Genomic DNA, 12,731 nt, shown 5'->3' on the forward strand with positions numbered 1-12,731 from the left:
CCACTTTGGTGATACATACCCGTCATCAAGGACTTTACCACCTGGTTTCCTACTATATAACTACAAATTGTTACACGCAAATATATAATTTATTTTTCTGCAATTTTAGTGCTATCTAGTCAACAGCAATGTATTGAAGTGAAACCTGTACAGACCAGTAGTTGCTAAAAAAAATATTTTATTCTATCTCCTCTCACCAAAAAATGTCAAGTTTGATGAAGATATCATAGACATTTGCTTGGCATTACTAGATGAAAGTTTGGAAAGCCATAAAAATGCACTGAAGGACTATACCATGAGGAATGATCCAGTATATATCAGCAGAGTGCTTAGCGCAATGGTAGGTAATAATTACTATGGAAATAATAACTTACTGTATACCTAGAGAATAATATGAATGCATTCAGTTTACCATTCATGTAATTTTTATAAAAATCTGTCAGATAGAATATACACAATTGATATGAGAGGCCAAATGTTTTGCCCAGCGCCAATAGAATTGGAATATAGTAACAAACCTCCATTTAAAGTGGCAATTTATACGGAATTTATTAGGCTAGGAAAACATTGTAGCTGTCTTAATGAATTTTTAATTTCATACACAGTACATGTTATTTGCATTGAATTTAGATAAATAAAATAGACATTGGAGGAAAATCTTATCATTTAAAAGGAATGAATAATCTAGAAATTACAGAAATTACTGTTTACATTTACTTATTTTGTTAAGCATACTTTTAATTGACATTTTTTTGTTTCTCACATCACAATCTGTGTTAAACCCTAACACCCCCCCCCCCCCCCCCGAAAACTCACTCACTGGCCGGTGGGACTATTTTAGAATTCTACATCTTTTTCATTACCATCACAAATATGATTACAATGACTGATAACACCTCCATACACAGCTGATAATACAGGATGCACCATTCACAATAGGTGATATCACAGCTCACCTCCTCCTCCTGTACAATGACTGATAACACCTCTATATACAGTAGATACAGTAGATAACACAGGATCCACCATTCACAATAGGGGATATCACAGCTCCCCTTCTCCTATATAATGACTGATAACACCTCTATATACAGTAGATAACACAGGATCCACCATTCACAATAGATGATATCACAGCTCACCTCCTCCTCCTCCCCCTGTACAATGACTGATAACACCTCTATATACAGTAGATAACACAGGATCCACTATTCACAATAGGTGACGTCACAGCTCACCTCCTCCTCCTGTACAATGACTGATAACACCTCTATATACAGTAGATAACACAGGATCTACCATTCACAATAGGAGATGTCACAGCTCACCTCCTCCTGTACAATGACTGATAACACCTCTATATACAGTAGATCACACAGGATCCACCATTCACAATAGGTGATGTCACAGCTCACCTCCTCCTCCTGTACAATGACTGATAACACCTCTATATACAGTAGATAACACAGGATCCTCCATTCACAATAGTTGATGTCCCAGCTCCTCCTCCTGTACAATGACTGATAACACCTCTATATACAGTAGATAACACAGGATCCACCATTCACAATAGGTGATGTCACAGCACACCTCCTCCTCCTCCTGTACAATGACTGATAACACCTCTATATACAGTAGATACAGTAGATAACACAGGATCCACCATTCACAATAGGGGATATCACAGCTCCCCTTCTCCTATATAATGACTGATAACACCTCTATATACAGTAGATAACACAGGATCCACCATTCACAATAGATGATATCACAGCTCACCTCCTCCTCCTCCCCCTGTACAATGACTGATAACACCTCTATATACAGTAGATAACACAGGATCCACTATTCACAATAGGTGACGTCACAGCTCACCTCCTCCTCCTGTACAATGACTGATAACACCTCTATATACAGTAGATAACACAGGATCTACCATTCACAATAGGAGATGTCACAGCTCACCTCCTCCTGTACAATGACTGATAACACCTCTATATACAGTAGATCACACAGGATCCACCATTCACAATAGGTGATGTCACAGCTCACCTCCTCCTCCTGTACAATGACTGATAACACCTCTATATACAGTAGATAACACAGGATCCTCCATTCACAATAGTTGATGTCCCAGCTCCTCCTCCTGTACAATGACTGATAACACCTCTATATACAGTAGATAACACAGGATCCACCATTCACAATAGGTGATGTCACAGCACACCTCCTCCTCCTCCTGTACAATGACTGATAACACCTCTATATACAGTAGATAACACAGGATCCACCATTCACAATAGATGATATCACAGCTCACCTCCTCCTCCTGTACAATGACTGATAACACTTCTATACATAGTAGATAACACAGGATCCACCATTCACAATAGGTGATGTCACAGCTCACCTCCTCCTCCTGTACATTGACTGATAACACCTCTATATACAGTAGATAACACAGGATCCACCATTCACAATAGATGATATCACAGCTCACCTCCTCCTCCTGTACAATGACTGATAACACTTCTATATATAGTAGATAACACAGGATCCACCATTCACAATAGGTGATGTCACAGCTCACCTCCTGCCCCTCTTCCTGTACAATGACTGATAACACCTCTATATACGGTAGATAACACAGGATCCACCATTCACAATAGGTGATGTCACAGCTCACCTCCTCCTCCTGTACAATAACTGATAACACCTCTATATACAGTAGATAACACAGGGTACACCATTCACAACAGGTGATGTCACAGCTCACCTCCTCCTCCTCCTGTACAATGACTGATAACACCTCTATATACAGTAGATAACACAGGATCCACCATTCACAATAGATGATATCACAGCTCACCTCCTCCTCCTGTACAATGACTGATAACACTTCTATACATAGTAGATAACACAGGATCCACCATTCACAATAGGTGATGTCACAGCTCACCTCCTCCTCCTGTACATTGACTGATAACACCTCTATATACAGTAGATAACACAGGATCCACCATTCACAATAGATGATATCACAGCTCACCTCCTCCTCCTGTACAATGACTGATAACACTTCTATATATAGTAGATAACACAGGATCCACCATTCACAATAGATGATATCACAGCTCACCTCCTCCCCCTCCTGCACAATGACTGATAACACCTCTATATACAGTAGATAACACAGGATCCATCATTCACAATAGATGATGTCACAGCTCACCTCCTCCTGTACAATGACTGATAACACCCCTATATACAGTAGATAACACAGGGTACACCATTCACAACAGGTGATGTCACAGCTCACCTCCTCCTCCTGTACAATGACTGATAACACCTCTATATACAGTAGATAACACAGGATCCACCATTCATAATAGGTGATGTCACAGCTCACCTCCTCCTCCTGTACAATGACTGATAACACCTCTATAGACAGTAGATAACACAGGATCCACCATTCACTGTGATGTCACAGCTCAAATAATACCTCTCCTGTACAGTTATAACCTCTATACACAGCTGATAATTCATGGATCCACTATTCACAATTGTTGATACCTTTTCACACGCTCATTAGATGCTTCAGTAGAAAATATTGTAGTTTTTGTCTTGAAAAAGTACTCGGTACAACTCCAAAACGCGTCAACCCAATAAATTCACAGTTTTTAAGCCTCTTCTACCTGTGAGAGTAAATATTCATACCTTCAGTGCAGCACTACAGCTGTAGACATCCACAACACCTCCTTAATACAGCATACAGCAAAATATAGCATTGTAGTCAGTCTAGCATTGCTAATGTACATGTTACATATCCCCAGTGTTTAGTGTAAAAAATGTTTAGAATTGAGAGTCCTCAGTGGTTGATACCTTTTAATGGCTAACTGAAAAGATGGTAACAAATTGCAAGCTTTCGAGACTACTCAGGCCTCTTAATCAGGCATAGACTAATACAAATTCTGAAGAATCACATATTTATGCACAACATAGCACATGCCCTGTCTCCCCCACATACAGACCCCCAGTTGGACACTTAGTACAAATAATTAGGTACACCACATTAGAAGTGACGCAGCTGAAAGTACCTGGGATCTTGTAGTCCTGATGTGAGTTGGGGATCTTTATCTTGTCCGTAGTCATTATAAATGGACAGGTTTTACATTTTTTCTGATTGCAGGGAAAGGTTCCTGCAGCTGTTGGAGAGGACAGGGAGCTCTTGACAATGATGCTTCTTAGATTTGGGGGCATCCTAAAACACAGTGGTGGGGGGGTCTGGAAAACTGGATTGTAAGCGGGCATCTTTTTGTAGTAAAGGTTGTAATTTCCGTGCAGCTCCCCGTAGCACCTCCAGATTTGGATTGTAGGTAACTACTAGAGGTACCCGGTTATTTTCTTTAGGTTTGTAATGTAGCAGGTGATTCCTTGATATTCTGGTGGCTCTTGTAATTTGGTTTTCAATTGTTCTTGGATGGTAGCCCTGATTCAAAAAGGTCTTTCTGAGGCGACCAAGGTGTTCATCCCTATCCATTGGGTTGGAACATATACGATTGTATCTGATGGCTTGGCTGTAGACAATAGAGTTTGTGTTTTGGATGGAAACTGTCCCATTTAAGGTATGTTGGACGGTCGATTGGCTTCTGATACAGGGATGTCTCTAATTCATTGTTCTGCAGCTTAATGATGGTGTCCAAAAAGTTAATTTCAGTGCAGGAGTAGTTCAGTGTTAAGTTGATGGTAGGATGAAATTGATTAAACTGTTCATGGAACGACTTTAGCTGTTGCTTAGTGTTGAGCGATACCGTCCGATACTTGAAAGTATCGGTATCGGAAAGTATCGGCCGATACCGTCACAGTATCGGAATCCAATCCGATACCGATACCCGATACCAATACAAGTCAATGGGACTCATGTATCGGACGGTATCCCTGATGGTTCCCAGGGTCTGAAGGAGAGGAAACTCTCCTTCAGGCCCTGGGAACCATATAAATGTGTAAAAGAAAGAATTAAAATAAAAAATATCGCTATACTCACCTGTCCGACGCAGCCGGGACTTCAGCGAGGGAACCGGCAGCGTTGTTTGTTTAAAAATCGCGCTATTACTTGGTTACGTGAATTCCCGGCTTGTGATTGGTCAGGTCGGCCATGTTGCCGGGACGCGGACCAATCACAGCAAGCCGTGACGAAATTACGTCACGGCTTGCTGTGATTGGTCCGCGTCCCGGCAATATGGCCGCCCTGACCAATCACAAGCCGGGACGTCACGGGAGGCTGGACACGCGCTCATTTTAAAATGGGCGCGTGTCCAGCCTCCCGTGACGTCACGGCTTGTGATTGGTTGCGCCGCGATCAACCAATCACAAGCCGGGAGGCTGGACGCGCTCATTTTGAAATGGGCGCGTGTCCAGCCTCCCGTGACGTCACGGCTTGTGATTGGTTGCGCCGCGATCAACCAATCACAAGCCGGGAGGCTGGACGCGCTCATTTTGAAATGGGCGCGTGTCCAGCCTCCCGGCTTGTGATTGGTTGACCGCGACGCAACCAATCACAAGCCGTGACGTCACGGGAGGCTGGACACGCGCCCTTTTTAAAATGAGCGCGTTTCCAGCCTCCCGTGACGTCACGGCTTGTGATTGGTTAATGGCGGCCATGTTGCCGGGACGCGGACCAATCACAGCAAGCCGTGACGTATTTTCGTCACGGCTTGCTGTGATTGGTCCGCGGCCCGGCAACATGGCCGCCCTGACCAATCACAAGCCGGGACTTCGCGTAACCATGTAAAAGCGGGAATTTTAAACAAACAACGCTGCCGGTTCCTGCGCTGAGGTCCCGGCTGCGTCGGACAGGTGAGTATAGCGATATTTTTTATTTTAATTCTCTATTTTACACATTTTAACATTAATGTTGTTCCGATACCCGATACCCGATACCACAAGAGTATCGGAATCCCGGTATCGGAATTCCGATACAGCAAGTATCGGCCGATACCCGATACTTGCAGCATCGGAATGCTCAACACTACTGTTGCTCAGACTCCGTCCAGATGATTAAAATATCATCAATGTAGCGGTAGTACGCCAGAGGCCTGATGGGACATGAGGACAAAAAGTCGCTTACAAGCTTGGCCATGAAAAGATTTGCATACTGTGGGGCCATTTTACTTCCCATTGCTGTGCCAGTCTACTGCAGATAGGTCTTCTTGTCAAATTCAAAGTAATTGTGGGTGAGGATGAATTTGATAAGTTTCACCACAGAATTTGCATCAGTCCCTGTGTTTCCCAGGAAGAATTTGCAGGTATTTAATCCATCCTGGTGTGGGATATTAGAGTACAAAGATTCCACATCCATGGTGGCCAGGATGGTTCCTTCTGGTAGAGGACCTATTGCTGATAGTTTATTCAATAGGTCAGTTGTGTCCTGAATGAAGCTGGGTGTGTCCTTTACCAGGGGTTTAAGAATACCCTCTACCCATCCAGATACCTGTTCAGTAAGGGTGCCCACGCATGAAATAATTGGTCTTCCTGGGTTTCCAGATTTGTGGATTTTGGGAAGCATTTGTTACCATCTTTTCAGTTAGCCATTAAAAGGTATCAACCACTGAGGACTCTCAATTCTAAACATCTTTCTATCTACTGGCTAACACGGTACCAAGACAGTGTAAAAAATGTAATTTTTTTTAATTACAGTTCATGATATGAAAAATAAAAAAATACACATTTTACGTAAAAACAGATTTAAATAGATTATTTTCCGAAGGTAAATCAATACAAAATTCTTGTAGTAATACTGTAATCCTGACAATATAAATTGGAATATTCATTAACATATAATTCTATCCTGCAGATCAACAGCCATGATGACAATGGGGTAATGCGTGGCAGATGGGATGACAACTATGATGATGGAACAAGTCCTACAAAGTGGAATGGCAGCTGCACCATCTTACGTCGCTGGTACTCATCTGGTTTCCAGCCAGTGAAATACGGCCAGTGTTGGGTATTTGCAGCCGTCTTATGCACAGGTAAAAATACAAGAAACATATGAATGTAACCTTTTATCTTAAATGTTAGATATATTTTTATATATTTATTTTTCTCCATTTTCTATATCACTATCTACATAGTTGCAAATTCAATATGGAGTAGATTGACTATTCGTAATAGTTGATGTCACAGCTCACCTCCTCCTCCTTTGCCATGACCTTTGCACCAGATTAGAGCATGCTCAGTTTATACTTCTATACAAACAAGTAGGGTCAGAGTCAGTCAATAGCTGCTAATGTCCATGTGAAGAAGTCCTAATACTAGGACTGGTGTGAAAATTATAAGAATTATTTTTTAAATTTAGATATGAAAATTAATATGAAATATATATAAATATATACAATATAAAGATATTATATTATATAATATATATATATATATATATATATATACATACCATATATATATAATATATATACAGTATATATATATATATATATATATTATTTTTTTAATACATCAGTCACCTGAATGAAGCAATAGTTCATTTTTATGACTCATCCCCTTTAATAGAAGCATTATGAAACAAAACTAGAAAAAAAAGTGGTAAAAGGGATTTCGCCTATTTTTACCCTCCAGTGGTTTGACTCAGCAAATGATGAATACAAGCTTTTTAGCAACTTTTGGTAAAGATAGGGAAGGTTACACTAAAGTCATCGCTGGAAAAGAGGAAGCAGAGTAGAAGGAACCGAAAAACAAAATGTCGATGAAAATTCAAAGATTGTCCCCCGTGACGGATAATGAAAAGATTTTATGGGGGGATTCATTAACCCCTTCTTGCTAAAGCCAATTAAAATTTTTGCACTATCTTCTATATCTTTCCATCATCACAGCCGTATGAGGATTTTTTTTAAGTTATTCACTTTTGCCATATCATTTACTAAAATCTGCAAAAAAAAAATCCAAATGGGATGAAATGGTGAAAAATAACCCAAACAATTCCATCATTGATCATTGTTTTTTTTTTTTTTTTTTTACGTTGTTCGATATATGGTAAAAATGAGAAAAGTTGCAGCAAGTCGGTATGATTACTGCCAGACCACGTTTGGATTTTTGAATTCTAAATTTTGGTTAGAGACGCCAATTTCTGAGAACCGTAACTTGTTAATTTTTCTATCAATTGAGGTCCGTCAGGGCTTGTTTTTCTGTAGCGAGCTGTAGTTTTTATTGGTACCATTTTAGGGTACATTTAATGATATCATTACAATTTCTATGGTGTTATGGTCAAGGCAAACACAGGAATTCTAGAGTATGGATTTTTTGTTTTTGCTTTACAAATGTTTACTGGTGAAATAACTTAAATTCTCACCTACAAGATCCTATCCCAATATGTAGTAGGTGTAATAATAATATTAGCAAATACCTCCAATTAGAAATGTAGTATAGTTCTTCTGATTAACTATGTTACTTACCCCACCTGCAGGGCATTGCTGTAGCTTAGGTATCCATGGTTCCAACTGTCACTATATGAGTGGTCGTAACCATGGATACCTATGCTACTGCATTGCCCTGCACATGGAATAAGTGACATAGCAAATCAGAAGAACTATACTACATTTCTAATTGGAGGTATTTGCTAATATTATTATTATCACACCCACTATGTATTGGGATAGGATCTTGGAGATGGGAATACCCCTTTAATATTTTGATAAATGGGACCTTTGCAAAATTATTTATTTTTAAATGTGAAAAGGGAGGAAGGGTCGTTGATTCATATTTCTATTTTTTTTATTTTTACCTTTTTTTTCATTTCTATTATGTTTTTCAGTCCCTAAAGGGGACTTGAACATCCAGTTATTTGATCACTTGCTCTTTATACTGTAATATGAAAGTATATGGCACAAATCACAGTCTCCAATAAAACCCAGTTGGTGGCGGGGCATCACAGGAATACCAGCATTATGGTGACTCAGTAGGCCCCCACTGCCAGGACGGTCCACAGGTTTGTCATTGGGTCTGTATAGGGCCCGCTGTATACACCTGTACTTTTTACATGGCATAATAGAGCGTCATGAAGGGGTTAAGATCAGAATATCATATGCAGTCTTAATAATGCCCGGTGAAGCAATATCCTCCTATTTTATTGACCCATTCATGACATATGATGTATATTTTCGTCATATATCATGTCCCTGACTTTGATGTGGCTGAAACCAGATCTTTCCCGCACATGATGGCTGATTTAATCAGCCATCATGTGCCTTTAACAGCCACAGGTGGATCGGAGCTCCACCTGCAGCTGTTAACCAGTTAAATCCAGCTGTCAATCTCTGACAGCGGGATTTAGCATGCAATGGTGGGAAGCGCACCACAAATCTTGCCGATCGGCGCCCCTGTCTCATAAACAAGGGGTGGAGATCGGTTGTTATGACAGCTGGAGGTGTGCAGAAATCCCCAGTTGCTGTCATTATGATACTTCTGTGAATGCCGGCTTGTGGCCGGCGTTCATAGGAAATCGTGATTTCTGCAATACATAGCAGTGCTTCAAGTCTCTCAAGGAAACCGTTCAATACAGTAAAAAGTGCAAAAAAAAAGTTTATAAAAATATGAAAAGAATAATAAAAACGCAAAAGTTCAAATCACCCCCTTTCTAAATGTGCATCTTTAGTATCACTGCATTCACTGTGTTTTTCATACAATTTTGGAATTTTATTTCAGCACTTAAATAAAAAATAAAGTATATGTTTGGTATCTGCGTACTTGTACTGACCTGTGGAATTATATTGCCAAGTCAGTTTTATCATATAGTGGTCATGGTAAATGAAAAACTAAAAAAACAACTGTGGGATTGCACTTTTTTTGCAATTTCATCGCACTTGGAATTGTTTTCCCATTTTCCAGTACATTATATGGTAAAATCAATGGTGCATTCAAAACTACAACTTGTCCCGCAAGAAATAAGCCCTCACATGGCCATATTGACCGAAATATCAAAAGTTATGGATCTTAAAAGAAGGGGAGGAAAAAAACCAAAACAAAAATGGCCATGGTGTGAAGGGGTTAAGATACACATCTATGGCATTCAGAGAGGCAAAAAATAAAATCATTTTTGCACTATGATTTACACCATTTTTGGCTAATGACCCCATCTCCTTCTGCTAACCTCTGTATACTGTTAGAAAAAGTGGAATCTTTTTGCCCAATATGAAGTGCGCAGTAAATTACCTTTTTTATTCAAGAAAACTGGTGAATTGGGAATGATAAATCCTACCAATGATTTTTTTTTTAATTTCTTATTGTACCTTACATTAAGGGGTAACATACTGTATGTTGTAGTGCCAACTTGGTGTAGGGAGACTTATAGGCCATGTGATGCTTTCCAGGGAATTTGAGTATGTGGCACTAGAGTTTCTGTCGTCTTTCTCTCTGAAACGGCTACTTGCATTCCTTAAAGGGAATCTGTCTGCAACTTTTTGCTATCTATTCTGAGGACATCAGGAGATAGCGGCTGAAATACAGATTTCAGAAATGTGTCACTTATTAGGTTGTGGGCTGTTGTTTCCATACAATGAATGTTTTATCACCATGAGATTATCACTGCCTGGACTACAGATCACCTGAGGTCTGGTCTGACCACACCCCATCCTCTGATAAGCAGCTCACAGTCAATAGACAATGTATACAAACAGCTGTGGTGTGGGCGGGATCAGTTTTCTGAGCTCTGCTACATCTAAAAACTCTGATTATGTCACAACTGCTGCACCCAGTAAACTAAGTGATACTGTGGGGGTGATCTCTTAAAGTGAGACCTCGGTGATTGCCTGTGTCCCTGACTTAATAAATATGAGCCAAGTGCATGTATAGAGGAATTAGATCGGACACACAGAAGTCAGATATATGCTCCTCTCTCAGCAAAAACTGGCACACAACTGATTTTATTAGTACAAACAAAAGATCATATAGCAGGCAGGAAAAGGGCGTCACACATCTCCTGAACAACTATCATGTCAGTCTGTGATTGGTCCATGTTAGGTCCATTCCATATATGGTCGACCCTTCAGTGCATCTACTTCACATTCCAAGGATTCCTTCCAGTGTGCTGTTCCAGGAGGCAGACGCCATCTTGCCACACCACATCTGAGCTAGCTTATGTAAGGATAATAATTGATTTCATTAGCCATTCTCCCCTTCACAATACATCATAAGAATCAGGGTCTGTTTTCCTACATTATGCTGCTCTAAGATGAGGTGGCAAAAACCTGGTGACAGATTCCCTTTAAATAGCATAATGAATCAGAATTAAAAATAATCGTGATGAGAAGGCTGAAGCATGATTTTCACCCACCAGTGAAATGAATCAGCTGATGATGAAATAAAAACTTTGGTTGTGATGGGGAAGGTTACACTAAAGTCATGACAAGAAAATAGGAAACTGAGTAAAAGGAACAGAAGCAAACACTAAATGTCAGCAGAAGTTCACAGGGGGTCATGAAACACAAACTCAATAGACACATAGTAAATAGTTATGCTGCAAACAATACATGACGATAGTCCAATAAGACCATTATAGATAGTAGTAACTGGTTAACAAAAGCATCATTGTGATGATTTGAGGTCAGCTGACATTAAAATGTTATTTTAATTAATTAATTAAATAAATTAAATTTATCTGGCAGCTCCTCCTACCAATCCTCATCCATAAGTTAGTTCCTATCCTGATAGCACCCATTTATGCATTCCTTTTTATTCTGGTTTTTGTTAACAACCCGGTTAGTTTACCCATCCTGTGTGACCTCCCTGCTCCTGACCTCAGCTACGTTTACTGATTGCCTCTACTGCCTGCCCTGACCTCGGACCATCTATCTACGCTTCTGTCTCACCCCTCTGCACTTCGCACCTGTGCCTCTAACCCATCGGTCAGCTGCTGCTGACCCATGGACTGCCCTGGAGTGGTACCTAGTGACTATCTGTGTCAAAGCCTATCCTCACCATCAGAGGCTCTAGTGAATGTTAAGTCCCTCCAAGTAAAACCTTGTCCATGGCGCACTGAATCCACACCCACTAGGGTTACAAGGGCTCATTCACACATGAGAAAACTGACAGCGTTCCGTCATTGATTTCAGTCCAAGTTTGGTCCAAATTTCTTCAGTTTTTCGTAAATGAATGAAATAAAGCTTCCCAGCCTGGCATCTGAGTGCGGTCCAATTTTTTTCACGGCCCAGTAGACTTGCTTTGCTGATTTTGAACAAAACACTAATCAACATAGGACATGTCTCTTCGAATTTCACGAAAAATTAGATGTGTGACCAGCCCCAACACTATTATAGGTAAAAAAGCTATCTGTGAAAACCAGGGATAGCACGCGTATGCAAATAATTCTGCATTTCTCTTAACCGAATGACATTAAGGCTATGTGCACACGTTGCGGATTTTGCTGAGGATCCACAGCGGACTGGCCGCTGCGGATCCGCAGCAGTTTTCCATGCATCGTACAGTACCATGTTAGCGTATGGATAACCAATTCCGCAGTGCCCATGGTGCGGAAAATACCGCACAGAAACACTGGGTTGTATTTTCCGCAGCATGTCCATTCTTTGTGCAGATTTCCACAGCGTTTTACACCTGCTCCACAATAGGAATCCGCAGGTGGAATCCGCACAAAATCTGCAGGAATTCCGAGGTAAATCCGAGGTAGAACTGCAGATAAAACGCAGTGCGTTTTGCCTGTGGATTTT

At 40.5% G+C, this 12,731-nt stretch overlaps 1 protein-coding gene across 3 annotated transcripts in view; it reads left to right on the forward strand.

The window, feature by feature from the left end:
* LOC143806607 (protein-glutamine gamma-glutamyltransferase Z-like) overlaps positions 1 to 12,731 on the forward strand; it is a 49,809-nt gene that overhangs the window by 21,252 nt on the left and 15,826 nt on the right. For all 3 annotated transcript variants that reach the window (XR_013221520.1, XM_077287343.1, XM_077287342.1), the window contains exons 5-6: positions 212 to 340; positions 6,854 to 7,031. Coding sequence is in view for 2 of the 3 variants with exons in the window: in XM_077287343.1 (XP_077143458.1) it covers positions 212 to 340; positions 6,854 to 7,031 (307 nt within the window). In the remaining variant the exon portion in view is untranslated. The remainder of the gene's footprint in view (positions 1 to 211; positions 341 to 6,853; positions 7,032 to 12,731) is intronic.

This window comes from Ranitomeya variabilis, chromosome 2, assembly GCF_051348905.1.
Source record: "Ranitomeya variabilis isolate aRanVar5 chromosome 2, aRanVar5.hap1, whole genome shotgun sequence".
NCBI classification, from domain to species: Eukaryota; Metazoa; Chordata; class Amphibia; order Anura; family Dendrobatidae; genus Ranitomeya; species Ranitomeya variabilis.